This window comes from Anomalospiza imberbis, chromosome 2 (assembly GCF_031753505.1).
Source record: "Anomalospiza imberbis isolate Cuckoo-Finch-1a 21T00152 chromosome 2, ASM3175350v1, whole genome shotgun sequence".
NCBI lineage: Eukaryota > Metazoa > Chordata > Aves > Passeriformes > Viduidae > Anomalospiza > Anomalospiza imberbis.
This window is the reverse complement of record NC_089682.1, coordinates 85,483,438-85,498,632: the sequence shown is the minus strand read 5'-3', so window position 1 is coordinate 85,498,632 and position 15,195 is coordinate 85,483,438. Positions and strand designations below refer to the sequence as shown.

The following is a 15,195-nucleotide window of genomic DNA, read 5'->3' as shown; positions in this document are numbered from 1 at the left end:
GAGGGACAGCCCCACCAGACACCTGGACAAGACATTTGGCTTTGTGTACCTTTGCATAGGTGAGTGGGATACTTCCCTGGGATTTTTTCTCTTTTTGGCAAGAGGAGCCAGGAGTTATTCTGCCTAGCCTTACAGCAGATCAGTCAGTGAGGACTCCTCCTGATGAGTTGGGTCCAAGATAAGAGCTGTTAGGGGAAACTAGGGTTTTTTTTTTTTAAGAACACATAAATGACTTCATTTTAATTCATAGGCCAAAAAAAATGAACTGGTGTTGCTGCTCATTGCATGTCCCTGCTCGCACTTCCTGTGTTAATCACACTTCTAACTTTGCTCATTAGAGCCAAGCTGACCAAGTCACTAACATGCAAGTGGACTCACTGTGATTGCAAAATGTAATCCAAGCTAATTCCACTTATGCTGTGTTCCTTTGCTGTTTTCTCTAACCCTGGGTGAAATAAGATTAAGCCAGGTAATCTGAAATCTAAGTTTTCCTTTGAAAACTCTGACCTGGATACACAGGTGAAGAAATGGAAGAGTGAACTCATGACACCCACCTGTACAAAAACACAGCACACGTATGGGGAGGGGAAGGAGAGAAAAAATTGTCCTTTTACAGAATGTCATGCAAACAAGGACTGTATAGAAAACAACAGGGTAAAAATTCTAGAAGAGTTTGCTGATGCTTAATACAGATGCTTCTGAATTTAAAAGTTAGGTAAAAGATGTTTAGTTTATTAAGAGATTTTGACTTAAGACATAAATTGGTTAGTTTTTTTGTAAATGCAAAGAAGAATTTGTCTGTGATATACATTGAAATCTCATATTTTGAGTTCTTCCAATAAGCAAAAGAAAAATTACATTGACAACTTCCTAAAGTCAATCATTTAGGACCTTTTATTAAAAAATCAGAGAATGTTCTCATGTTTCTTCACATAATCATGAAACACAGAAGTTGCTCCTAAAGATACTATTTTAAGATATGTTTTCAGTGACTCAGCTTGAAACTTCTGCTTAAGAGCAGACACTGGGCTTTGTTTCCTTGTTACCTAAAATGATGACCATATAAAACTATTAAAACAACAACAACAAAAAAAAAAAGTCAGTAACTGGCTTCTTTTTCAGATATTTTTCCCTCTCAATTCCTCTTTTACCCAGCACACTGGCTCCCTTTTACTAGTACACACAAGAAAATGAAACTTTTTGGGGTTTTTTATCTGCCCTGAGAGGGATAGGCAATTCAATCCCAACATGGCAACGAGCATTTGTAAAAAGTTAACAAAACTGCTTTCATTTCAAGGTTAGGCAACATAACAGCATGGTGACAGGAACTATAATGAGGAAAGAAATTCCACTATTATAAGAAATATGGCTATTTCTGTCTAGAGGAACAAACACATTTTGCAAAGTACTCAGGTCTTGGAAACAAATATTTTTACCACTGCACTTACAGTGCTTTATCTTTGGGAAAATCAATCCCAGAACAACGCTGACCTCCTTTTCCAAAAGCTTTTGGACTTGCCGATTAAAATGTGATGCAAATGTTAAATGTGCTGCCACATAATTCTCCCCAGATATTTTGACACTTGAGTTTTAACCATGTTTTTCCATCATGTGGTACACAGTTGAAATACACTGAGAAGAAAAGACTGTGTATATGTAGGTGGGATTGAAACTTTGGAGTTCATCTACCCAAACCTCATACTCAGTGGATCACATTAAAATTCAATGCTACAAGGAAGGGAACTTTTCTGATGTAAATGCATGCTTACTTAGCTCATTCCTATGAGTGTTCCCAGTTAAAATGGTCCACTTTCTGCAGGAAAGGGCTTGCAAGAGCAGAATGAGATGTGTTGACCTTCTTCTGAGACTTTCTTTAAAGAAAAAGCCCTGCAAACAACCTCAGTGGCTTCCTGAAACAGCAGTAGTCAAGAGCGTACAGTCACAATCTAATAAAGGACTACTAGTGCCAAAATGTCACAACAGGAAAGAAAGAGTAAATATTGAAGGTTCAATAATGAAAACCAACAAAGACACATCAATTTTAAACTAGGCAAATACATTAAATATTGATTCAGAGTAAAACCCTAGGGGAAAAACAAGTATAACATGTTCAAAATAGAAACAGATTAAATATGACTAAAACAGATTAAAATACAAATTGGGGTTTATTTAAAATGCTGATTAAGTGGTCTTCTTTCTTCCTATAAGAAATAAATGGACTAGAGGTCTTCTTGTAAGTGAGAAGGAAATGAATGCACTGCAAATACTCAGAGTCGCCAGGTTACAAGGTAAGGGAGAAAGGAAAAGAGGAAGCCCACAGGCTGCAGATGCATACATCAGGACTAGTCCCCATTCCACTCAGACTTTAAAGCCTATATGCAGTGGGACCAATGTCAGGGCTCTTGGCTGGGTCAGGGGCTCTTCCTACAGGCAGCACAGGGAGAGCCTGATAAAAGCAAAAAACGGAGAGAAAAGAAGTATGTTTTCTTTGCAGAGTCCAATAAATTCAGAAATCCATCCTTTGAGTCCAACTTGTAACACTGTTGCCTATTTGTGAATCTTTCAGGCAAGTGCTCCCTATGTTGCCACTGCTAAAGGTCAGCAGGAACACTAGCAGCATGGTCCGAGCTTCTGGGTGAAATTCATTCCATTTTGGTAACCCACACTGTTACAATTGGTACTTACTGCATCCATCCCTCAAAACTAAAAAGTGGATTCTCCAATAGCAAGGAAGAGACTATAGTTTTCGATGTATGATTGTATCTTCCTGAGAAAAACCTGCAGGTTATGTATTAAATAAATAAATAAATCTGATTACTTAGCAGTAGTACAGGTTACACATGTGCTTGTGGAGAAACAAAAAACGTTCTGCTCTGAGTTTCTCCCTTTGATCTCCAAGCATGTTCTCCCACAAAATCCTGTCCATGTTCCCTTGTCACTGCTTCTTCCTCTGAATTTGAATGGATAATTAGAGGGCAAGTGTTTTCTAAGGACTTCATTTTTATCAAGGGCTACCTGAAGTGTGTGTTGCACATGAGAAAATTCAGGAATTGCAGGTCCATCATGGAGATGGTGTTGAGCTGTGAGGGAGAAAGAATAATGTGTACAGCACACTCCGTTGCTGGACAGCTGCTATTGGTGCTCTTATTCACACTTACTACATATTAACAATTGTTAGAGGAATACAGGGAGTCACTTTGGAAGCAGCTGATGGCAGCAGCAGCATCCCACCAGTCACCCAAGACAGATCTCCAGTGCAGATCAATGACAGAGACTGCTGGGGACCAGGCCACACACCCTCCCATGTGTCTTGTCACACCAGACTCCTGCTGAGATGGCACTGCCATCATCCACCTGCTGTCATGGTCCTTGCCATCACTGTAGGAAGGTTCTGGAAGACAAAGTGGAAAAGGGCTCCTTTCCCACCAGGGAAAACTCACACAAGCCTTTGAGTGAGATCGTGGTTTAAGCGCAGCTCTTTTAATTATCTTTTATGCTGGAACAAAAAAGACAGGCTTTGATCCTGCAGACACAAAGGCCACCTTATTCCTCATCTGAAAGGAGAAAAAATCCAATCCCACAGCAGCCTGGAAATGTTTGGCCAGAAATCCATATAAGAGCAAAATTTAATCCTCCTTGTAAATATAGGATGCAAATGTTCCTCAGGAAAGGAAGCCTAAGTCAACTTCCTGTATTCAATTCCACATTTACCTCCAAGGGAAATCTGCAACCCAGTATTTCACTGTCAATGGCAGGAACACATACAAAATGTTTTAGTAGGAGAACTCTGTGTACCCTCTGGGTATCCTGTTAGCCTTCCCGAGGCTGTCATCTTCAGAGCATGCACCTACATCTGACCAGCGCGCTCAGGAGTGTGCCTGGGCCCCCAGGTTTGGATGCTCACCCCAGCTGCACCCTAACTCCAAACCCAAAGGCAAACATGAACCTCCCAGAGACAGGGGTGTCAGGGTGGCACATGAGGTGTCACCCCAGCCCCAAGCACCACCCAGGGGAGGGCAGCTCCATGGTGCAGACACAGCATTGCTACTCCTGCCCAAAAGAGCTCACAGCCCAGCAAGGGAGAGCCCGTGGTTCCACATGGCACACAGATAATGTGCTGTATTTGTTTGTGGTGACGTTTTCCTTTCAACCTCGCACCGCTAAGCACAAAAGCCAATGATGAAATAAATCACTCGGGCACTGTATTGATCCTTGAATGACGATTACATAAAGAAAAATGTACATGCTTTGGTGTATTAAATAATCCCTCTCTGGTACCTATTATGCGCGTTGCAGCCATGCCTTTAATTTCATTTACGCAGCTTCTTTGGAGGAAAGACATCCAAATTTTCCCCTTAGCCTATTCCACTCACTTTATGCAGTGGAATACATGCAAAAGAAGGAGAGAAGCAGAGGAAAGAGGGAAATTGATTGCTGCCAGCCTGGTAGGGAAATGCTAACCTTGCAGGGAGGAGACAAACAGCAGAGTCATCTGCAACATGCAAACCAGCTTCTTCATATCCATTGTAAGGCACAGGAAGTGCCCTTCAGAAATTTTCAAAACTATAACAGCTATAAAGGAGTTATCTTTAGTGGGACCCTGTGGACAAATTGAATTTAAAAAATAAATACTAAGATAAAATGTTATGAGCCAAGCATTCTTTGACAGAGAAAACTGCGGTGGGTGATCAGTGTTCACAGAACACAGATGCAGACTGTGTTCAGTTCACTACTCATCAGTCCCTAAATACAACCTCAAGAGAACATTTTCAGTTATCAGAGATGCTAAACTGCCTCCACTTCAGCAGCCCACCCTCACCCCTGCCCACTCCTGTCTCTCTCTTTGCCCTATCCCTCATTTGTCAGTTGCTCTCAAAAGACTTGGTACCCAGCTAAAATTTCTATCACACTGCATCAAATCTTGCTCGAATCAGGACTGTGGTGCTGGGCCTATTTCTCAAAGTAATTATATAGCCGAGATTAATTTGAAAAGGTTTGGCTCAGCTCGACCTGGTTCGCATGAAGAAGCACCAGCTTTACACCTGCTATCCCATCCAGCACAGTCAGCAGCACTGCTGTGCTGGGGCACAGCGTGACACCGAGAGCAGAGCCCCGCTTCCCCCGCTCCCCGGGCACGGCTCCGCACCGCGCCCGCCGCCTCAGCTCCCCCGCACCCCGTGCGGCCCCGGCCGGGCCCCGCCGGCATCCCCGCACCGCTCCCCGCCGCCGGCAGCGTCATCCCGGGACGCCCGCACCGCTCCCCGCCGCCGGCAGCGTCATCCCGGGACTCCCGCACCGCTCCCCGCAGCCGGCAGGGTCATCCCGGGACTCCCGCACCGCTCCCCGCCGCCGGCAGCGTCATCCCGGGACTCCCGCACCGCTCCCCGCCGCCGGCAGCGTCATCCCGGGACTCCCGCATCGCTCCCCGCCGCCGGCAGCGTCATCCCGGGATGCCCGCACCGCTCCCCGCAGCCGGCAGGGTCATCCCGGGACGCCCGCACCGCTCCCCGCAGCCGGCAGCGTCATCCCGGGATGCCCGCACCGCTCCCCGCCGCCGGCAGCGTCATCCCGGGATGCCCGCACAGCTTCCCGGTCCCTACCGCGCCCCCCCGCCCGCTCCCCCCGAAAGAGCGGTAACTGCTCCCGGAGGAGTCTGCTTCATAGCAACTTTAATCTTTTCTTCGTGAGCACCGAGGGGGAAATAATAACAATAATAGCAATTATAAAAATAACAATACTAATAAGGACCACCATCACCACCTCGTCCATCCAGAACCACAATTACAGAGGATAGTTACCAGCGAGGAGCGGCGCAGCAACAGGCGATGCCGGGCCGGGGGGCGGGCGCGCTCCCGCAGCCGCAGCCCCTCCGCCCGCTCCCACCGGCGCCGCCGCCCGTGCCCCGCCCAGCCCCTGTGGACACGCCCCGGACACGCCCCTGCACGGGGCTCGTCCCCAAGGCCAGCCTGGTGTGTGACACTGGGCAGTCACTGCATTGCTCGGTGAAATGCGCCGCTAAAGGGTACCTCTGTAAGGGGCTCTGCTCTAAGCTGGTACACAGGACGGGTGCTTTCTCCTCATCAGTGTTAGCCCGGTTTTGATACTGTGCAGCAGAAAGTTCCTGGTGCTTGTGCATGGTTAGAGTAGAGTTCAGCTGTATCCAGGTTTCTTTTGATCCACATATTTGGTGGGAATTGTTTTTCCCCTCCTTCAGACCCTGACTTTGCTCTCCTCCCAGAGTAGGAGCAACCTGGTAGGGTTCATGACAGACACATCTTTCCTTTGCTCCTGCATCCTTCACCACGCTCAGTTTCCCTACTATGAGTTTTCTGTTCTCCCATCTGCAGCACTGATGAGTCTTGGTGGCTCAGCTGCCTGGTGCCTTGAACTAAATCGCACCTATGGCAGTAACTACAGACATGTGTGTGTGGCACCAAGGCTGTGGGCCCCTTCCAACTCAGGATATTCTGTGATTCTCTTCTGATTTCATTTTTATTTTTACTTAAAATCTCACCAGATATAATGGTCAGTTTTATCTCATGAGAAAATCATCTTCCCTCTCCCTCTGACATGCTTTTATCCTTTCTGTCTCCAGTAGCTTGAACACTGCTACTTTTCTTCCCTGCCAGAAGCACTAAGGTTTCTTCTCTACAGTGCATTTCCTCCACTCCCCCCGCGGAGTCTCCTGGTTTCTTGTCATCAATCTCTGTAACTTCAGATTTCCTCTTGTGTTTTCACCCCCTTCTCTGCCTCTGATCTGTACTGTGTACATTCACTTCAGGAATTCTTCCACTCCACTTCCATACTAAGCCCTCATTTCTTTACCAATCTGTTCTTCCTCCTGGAATTTTGCAAGTAGTGCTCCTCAGGGCATTGATAACTTAACCAATTCTGCAACCATTTCTCACCATCCTTGATCTGTCAGCCAGTTTCAATAGAGGTTACCTATAAATGAGAGAAAACAGGCTCACTTATCTTTAGATGTGTGCCCTACTTGGGTGTGCACTCTATGCCTTGGTTTTTATCAGTGTTGGAAGGAGGCCCAGAGGTTGCCCAGAAGGTTGTGTGGTCTCCATCCTTGCTTACAGATCTCAGTAATCTGCTCAGAGCTTATAGTCCAACCCTGCTGTGAGCAGAAGCTTGGACTAGAGACCTCCTGAGCTATCTTCCCAGATGAATTGCTCCCTGTGCCATATCCATGTGGCAGGTGCCAGAAATGTTATCCTGAAGAGGAAAAACTAGAATGCTAAGCTGTATCAAGTACAAACATAATTATAGAGTGTTTTGTTCCTGTTCCTCAAATTCAACTTCTTTGGTTCTCTAAGAGGTCTTGCACTTAGAGAGGGAGGGAGGGAGGAGAGTTATTGTTATTATTGGGTTGTTTGGTGTTGGTTGGTTTGGGTTTTGTTTTTTAATATTTTATATTCTTCCTCCTGTGCCTCCAGTCTATTGCAAGGGTACTGTCCCCAGCCTCTGGTTAACATTAGGAACGATTTTTGTGTCATGGTATCTCATCTTGTTGCAATTTTTGTCCATTTATTCAAACTCAGCAGGGCTATAATTGAACTACAGACTTCCTTTTTAAACTTCCCCATTTCTTCCTTTCTCCTGCTCCTTGTTTAAGTGCCATTCAAGCCCAATAGCTAAGTGTCAAGTCTGAACTCATTATTTGCTTTGGGACTGTCTTTTTTCTTTTCATCACAGGATTTGTTTTTATTTCCATCACAGTTTTATATAATGCTGCATTTGATTTAAATTCATCTTGTCCACGTGCAAAATGCCTCTGAAGTCTCAAGTTTATCTATTTTCAAATCAAATTACTGGGAAAAAATATTTAGAGGTGTCCTTGCTTCTAGGTGTATGTGACAGTTTTCTTAATCTTTGTAAATCTTTCTGTAAGCCATTAGCTTCCTGATGGCACTTTCAGTTTCTCTTCAAAGTCACCTTCATCAGTGCTCTCTCTTCTGTGTTTTCCTTCTGATTTCCAGTTCTTTAGTACTGAGTCTTTATATTATACGATGTCTAAAATGTTTTTAGCCCTACAGGGGAAAAAAATATAACCAACACATTCTGCAATTTAGGATATAGATTATCTTGAAAATTACAGTGACTCAGAGATTTGCTAAAATTGGCTACTAATAAAAAGATTTCTGAAACCAAATCAGAGATTCTTTGATTGAAATTAGTGTCATTGTATGCATTCATAAAGTAATAGGAAACTAGAAAGAAGCATAAAATTACTACTGGCAGATTTGGCCTTTTCCCAGGGTTAATAGTTGCTCTTATAAAATCTGTTTATCCAGCAGAAAACTGGTTTTGGGAGCTTTCACAATGGCTGGCATGTGGTATTTCTCTATTTTACTGTTCCTCCTTTGGCTCAGAGATTAAAAACTCTAATTGCCTCACCTTTTGTGACAGAGGTCACAGAACTATAGAATTATAAATAATAGAATTATAGAATATTCTGAGTTGGAAGGGACACACATGGATCATCAAAGTCCAACTCATGGCCCTGCACAGGATCACCCTAAGTGCTGAATAACATTCTTTAATGCAAGCATTTGGAGTTAATAGAACAGGTTTGGATTTGGTTTTTTTAATTTTTTTTTAATTAGTGTCACTGATTTATTTCCTGAAACACTAATGATAACTAGAAAAACTGTTAAATCTGCCACTAAGAGAACAAATGCCCTTTTTGACCACTTCTCATCTTTTATCACCTGCTTTATCTGAGCATTCATAGCTCAGCACCTTAAACTAGAGGTGATTATTTCTTTTGTTTTGCGTTGTGAGATTTGTTCTGATTTTTGAAATATCTTCATTTATCTGTCAGGAACAAAGGCTAAGCGGGAGATGGTTGAGCAGCCAGATCTATCTGGCTATCTATCAAAGCAGTGTGAATGAGACTGCAGTATGACCCATATGACCTGCATCTCTTTGGGATGCTCTTCATGTGAACTGGGGAAGAGTCCTCTTGGCAGGTCCTGGAAGCTGAGCCTTCCACCTATCAGATTTGAATGCTACTCATTGGATAAGAGAGGCATTCCCCTTAGCTCATCAGAAAATATGAGACAGCATGAAAAACCGATGGCGTCAAGAAAAATAAAATTGGACCACATAGAGTCAGACCGCAGGGGAAGTGAGATACAGCTTGGATTCAGATAAAATGGAAAAAAAAAATTGAGGGATGGCCATGCTCTTCCCAGAATATACAATCATGTGAAAAGAAATATCTTGGCTTATATTATTTACAGACATTAGGGATTTCTAATTAAAACAAAGAACTTGCTGTGCAGTATGCTTTAGAAATAACCAGGCATTTTGTGTGCTTCTTATATACGTGAATTAAAAGCTCTTTCCAGATTATATAAAGTAGCTTTTGATTAAATATTTAAGGACTAACCTTTAAAAATAAATGTGAAAAACAATAACATTATCTCTAATTATAGCATTTTTAACCTAAGTAATATATAAATGAGATGGAAACTAGGCACCACTCCTGAAAACAGATCTGTAGAGAAGAACCCTGGCATCTATGCAGGTTCACTGACTTCTATCAACAACCTCAGGCCCCAGGAGGCACTGTAAAAAAAATAGAATGCAGAAATTTTACAATGTATTTTTTTGCAGATCAGCACAGTAGAATAAAGTTGTAGCATGGAAAAACAATGCTGTCCCTATGACTGACATAAAGAGACCAAATCAAGTTTGAGGTTTTTTCCACCCATATTCTGTAATTCTGTAGGAGTATCTAAATAGCTAAAACTCCTCAATCTTCACAGAGACAATGAAGCAGGCAAAGAGAAAGAAAATACATCAAAAGGATTTTTATGATGTTTGAGAGAAATGGTAAGTAATTTGAATATTCATTTTGTTAGAATACTGTCATACTGTACTTATCCTCATTATGTAGTATTAAATTAAAAGGAGTGACAGTAATATATTAAAAGTAATACCTTTCTAACACTATGAAAAATAGTAAAGAAAACTCAGTTTAAAAAGTAAGGTTGAAAAGTCAGATAATATAATATCCCTTGATATTATTAAGCCCTGCTGAATATTATTTTGAAAGTCTGGTAAAATCTGTTTAGGTACAATACAGTTCCAGTCTGGTGCTGCCCAAACAGATGTAAATATTTCTGGCTCACTACTAGAGCTGTGATTCAATTATTTAAGCCATTTCAAAAATTATAGAAAAACCTTTTATCCAAACTTAAAGTTCTGCTGTGCTGGCTCTCATTCTAGTAGTACATATTACTGATGAATGCTATTTAGAGATTGTGTATTTATATAGTAAACATGGCAGGAATCTAGGAGCTCGCAGTAAAGTTTGTTCAAGGATTATTCCTCCAAATGGAACTATCACACTTGAAAGATATTTATACAGCAGCATGCCCATTTATCAGCAAGCAACTCTTCAGCAATGCTACTTCCATCATCTTGGTGGATGGAATTGTTTTGTGCTTCACGAAGTGTGAAACTGAGACTGAAGAGCAGAAGCCCTGGGCTGGAAAAAAGACAATATTTTGTGTTGTCACTATCTTTTCCCTCACAGGGGAGCATAGAAATTGGGGCTGTAGCAAAATTAAGTTGTTGATTAAAAAGGCATCAGAAATGTTATGGAGGGTGGACTGTGCCCACCTGAGAGCTGGAAGCTGTCAGACACTGTGGCTGAGGGCAGGAAAGTCAGGGGGATAAGCCAATGGTCCCAGCTTTCTTTGAGAGCTGAGCAGTAGCAGAGAGATATAAAGAGTGACTTCTCCCTCAGCAGGTCCCAAGAAGTGAGCCTCCCTTGTTAAGGGAAAAGAGCATCAATACAGTGGAGCTAAAGAGACTGAGTGAAGGATAATTTACTAAGTATTTCTCTGTTGATAAAAATGTTCACAACTAAATGACTGCTGTCTGCAGTGCTGTTCAGAAACCAGGGAGTAGCTCAGGACCCAATGGTCCTCTACAATGAGGTCTTTGGAGATAGCCCTGGTGACAAACCCCTGAGCCCAGTTCCAGTGTGAGATGTATGAAATGAACCTTGGACACTGTTTTTATTTGGTTTCCTTTGCCCAGTTTTGGTAGTGAGGGGGGATATAGGGTGTCTTTCACGAGGAACTGCCAGAAGCTTCCCCCATGTCTGACAGATCCAATGCCAGCCAGCTCCAGGATGGACCCACTGCTGGCCAAGGCCAAGCCCTTCAGTAATTGTGGTAGCTCCTGACCACAGCCCCCATTCCCTGTCCTCCTGTACCACTGAGGGGAAGAAGGTAGAAAAATCAGGAGTGAAGTTAAGCCCAGGAAGAAAGGAGGGATAGGGAGAAGATGCTTTAAGATTTTGAGTTTTTTCTTATTACTCTGCCCTGGTTCAACTGGTAACAAATTCAGTTCATTTCCCCAAGTCAAGTTTGCCCATGATGGTAACTGATGAGCCATGTCTCCCTGTCTTTACCTTGACCCACAAGCCTTTTGTTATATTTTCTCCCCCTGCCCAGCTGAGAGGAATGACAAAGTGGCTTTGGTGGGTACCTGGCATCCAGCCAGGGTCAAGCAACCCCCACAATGGTGTGGGACACTAGGGCTTACTGCCAACTGTTGCATTAAGAATATAGAAATTTGGCAGAAAATGAAGCCCCTTGCACTCCAGCTGATCCTCAGAGATCAGAAGGGCTGGGTGTGGCTGGGTTTAATTTCTGTTTACAGCCTCAATTTGACACTACAATTTGACACTATCAGCCTCATCAAATTCAGTAAGAATGTGTACAATCCAGGTTCAAAACCAGTGCAGTTTATTGGAGCAACAGGAAAGCAGGTTCAGAATTGTCGGTGATAAATGCACTAACCACAGACTGTTAGTGGATGTTGTTACTGAAGGTTCAGGAACAGATCTATCAGTGACTTACATATATTATATCTATATAATATATCCACTCCAGTGTAGTTGAAGCTGCAAAGCTCACCTAAGCATCCCTTCAGGGGCAGAGGAGAGACACAGTCTTGACCAATTCTCCAACTTTTTTTTTCTGGTCCTGGAACCCCCCATGCCTATACTGTAACTTTTGGCCCTTCCCAATGAGGTGGAAGAATCATATGTTATAGGTGGGGTTTTGGTGACTGTGGTCACAAATATAAGGCATGGATGGTCACTTTTCTCTTCATTTGCATTCTTATGGAAGCAAAAGTTTATATGCAAATAGGGCTTAATGAGGGTGTTTGTTACTTTTACAGTTGCCACCAGAGGTAGAAAGAGCACTTCAATCATCCTCCACCTGCTGAGGCAGCTGTAAAGGCTGTGGGCCCTCTGTCAGAGGTCACTCCAGGCATTGTTTCATTGTGAGCCCTTGCTTGAGCCAGGCTCTAGGTAAGCAAGGGGCTCAGCTCAAGTTTGTCTCAACCAGCTTCATCAAAGCTTTAAAGCATGTCTGACAATTTAAGGCATCATCCACTTCTTGACCACAGTCATGCAAACAGCACCTATAAAAAGCACAAGAAATTCCATGAAGCTGCCTGTGACTGAAGTTCTGTGAAGTGTCCCATCCTACAGTCACTGTTGAGACAATTTCTAGAAGATTATTCCTTTGTTCCTATCACAATTTCCTGTTCCTTGACCACGACTGACCTCACTTTTGCTGTCACACTTTAAACACGTCCCTTCCATGGTGCTTTTTTTCATATGGTATTTGCCTGATTTGCCTTTCCCATTCAGTAGGATTAGGTAATACATGAAACACTGTATGAGGTTTAGCTGATATACGGAACACTGTGGAGCATAAGGGGAGGGAACACTCACCAAAGGAGCCCCATCTACTTCTCAGGTGAAAGATCTCATTGTACTGGCACATGGCACCTTGCAAATGGATTCAGAATCCCTGAACAGGGACTTGTCAGTGATACAAGTGGCCATATTTCACACACGTGAGAACAAACACTGTTCATTCATTCTTCATTAAACTCACAAGGTACCTCTGAAAACCTTTCCTTTCTGTCCTGCTGAGACAACTGTTCTACTGGATTCAACACATCATTCAGAACAGTGTGTAGGAGAACTACACTTTTGTTGAAAAAAAGACTAACATATTTTGTAATTGCCAACACTGAGGTGCTTGGTCTTAATTGCTGGTGCATTTTCTCTGAACAAGAAATATGCATATAGGGCATGGAGAATTTGTTACATGATCTTTCCATCACAAAGGATGCCAGAGGATCCCTCATTATAAACGTCTTTTCTTCTGTTGTCTTCAGCAGGAATGCTTTTTGGACAAATATACAACTAGAGAAGTAAAGAGTACCAATAATGAAAATGGAAAAGAGGGATCTGGCAGTGCTCAAGGGTCAGTCAGGCAAACAGACACTTCCCTCAGCAATGAGCATGTAGTCCCTTCAAAATCCAATGTAAAGATACAACCCAGACCGTTCATCAGATTTCCCATGGTAAAGTGCAAATCCAACTCAAAGGACCACTTCTTCAGACCCAGCTGGAGCCTGGCAATGCACAGCCTGTTTGACCACATTTGTTCTTGGCTTATATGCTTCCAACAGAGATAAGACTATCTCCTTAGCAAGATAATATCCATGGGCAAATACACTTGCAGTGCAAAACTACAGGTTTGCATGAATTAACAAGAGGTTTGATTCCCTTCAAAGCAAGTTTCCCAATGGAGCAAAATGATGATAGATTCTTCCCAGATCTAGTTCATAAGAATAACAATCCTGGATGTTGGTATTTGCCAGGCATAGCTGCAAGCATTCCTGTCTACTCAGGAAGCAAAATACCAAACCAACTACTTTGAATGGTGCTGATGTAACTTGGGTTGAATTAAAATTTCACAATATGTGCAGTGCTGGGCAAGTGCCATGAAAATTAAAGCTGCAGAGAAAATGGCAAAAGGGGGTGAGACAAAAGAAAGAAGAAACAAACAATGGAAAATTTTATGCAAGGGTACTACAGAAAAAAACCCCATGTAAATCAATTATCCCCACAGCTATTCTAATACTAAGTTTTAAATCACTAATTTTCACTTTTAAATCATTCTAAGCACTTCATTTTCATGCAGTGGTAGGGTTAGAAGTACAAGATCACTTTTCTGTCAATGAGGTTACAATTCCAAAAGATACTTTAAATAAAAGCTGCCGTTGACTCTTGAACACAACAACATGAGCGATGCATCTTTAAGGAATATACCCTAAAGGCTAAAAGCAATTTTCTGCTACAAGAAGCAACACAATGCTTCCACTAGGGACCTAGATATCAATTTTTCCTCAGACTGTCTTGTTCATACTACATCTTCAATGTTTCACAGCTACCTGTGAGAATGTCTGAATTGGATTTTCATTTTTGCTGGAAATGGTTTTCATCTTTACAATCACGTTGTAGATTTTTGTTTACACAAAAAAGGATTTTCATTTGGGTTTTTAATTTTAATTAAATACAGACAATGCTTTCTTACTCTGACTATAGTTATCTGTTACTGTCTGTTACTACCCTGGAAAATCTTCAGCACTGAAGCATTATTTTCCTTGCAAAGCAAATGCCAAGAATCTAAGAAAATTCTGAACTCCAATGCAGTATATAAATTGTCTTTCATTATAGTAATCTTCATTACTTACATTCTTTACTTTCATTATAGTAATCTTCATTACTTACATTACCTATGTATTTATTATAACCCTTAGGTTTTATCACATTTATTGGAACCCTTAGATTCATATTTGAGAATACTACAGGTATTAATAGGTATCTATTGCATAGATACACTTTACTCTGTATCTGTTGTGAAAATGATTAAGTTCTGGTTTATATGGAACTGGATGGCAGATTATATATACTAAAGTGTATATATAAAATCTTGAAATTATATAAGGCAATAGATAGATATTATCTCAGGATCTATGTAGTTTGAGATAGTGTCTGTAACAATAATAAGAAGACTGCAGAATTGGTGTTCTCCTGTCAGAGTTTGTATAAAACTTCCTAGGTTAGAAATGAAAGAAATAATTTGATAAAAGAGCAACAAGCTACAGAAGAGTTTCTCTGCCTGAGTTCTGGAGGTGTTTTGGATTGCATGTTTGAATGGTTTGGATCCTCTTTAGAGGATGCGTATAGTCCAGAAGCTGACTAGGCTTTTTGAGTGAATATATCCAGTATGCCTTAGGAAAGTTACAGAGGGAAGTCTAGCACAGCTGGACAACATGGGAGAGTGTTACTTT

At 42.1% G+C, this 15,195-nt stretch overlaps 1 protein-coding gene across 3 annotated transcripts in view; it reads right to left on the bottom strand.

Annotated features, from left to right (window-relative positions):
- LCP1 (lymphocyte cytosolic protein 1) overlaps positions 1 to 5,906 on the bottom strand; it is a 48,893-nt gene extending 42,987 nt beyond the window's left edge. For 2 of the 3 annotated variants that reach the window (XM_068182184.1, XM_068182179.1), the window contains exon 1: positions 4,462 to 4,540. In XM_068182184.1, the coding sequence (XP_068038285.1) occupies positions 4,462 to 4,525 (64 nt within the window). In that variant the 5' untranslated portion in view covers positions 4,526 to 4,540. Of the gene's footprint in view, positions 1 to 4,461; positions 4,541 to 5,798 lie in introns of those variants that run through there. The other variant, XM_068182183.1, reaches the window with a different exon arrangement.
- Positions 5,907 to 15,195: the final 9,289 nt, after the last annotated feature.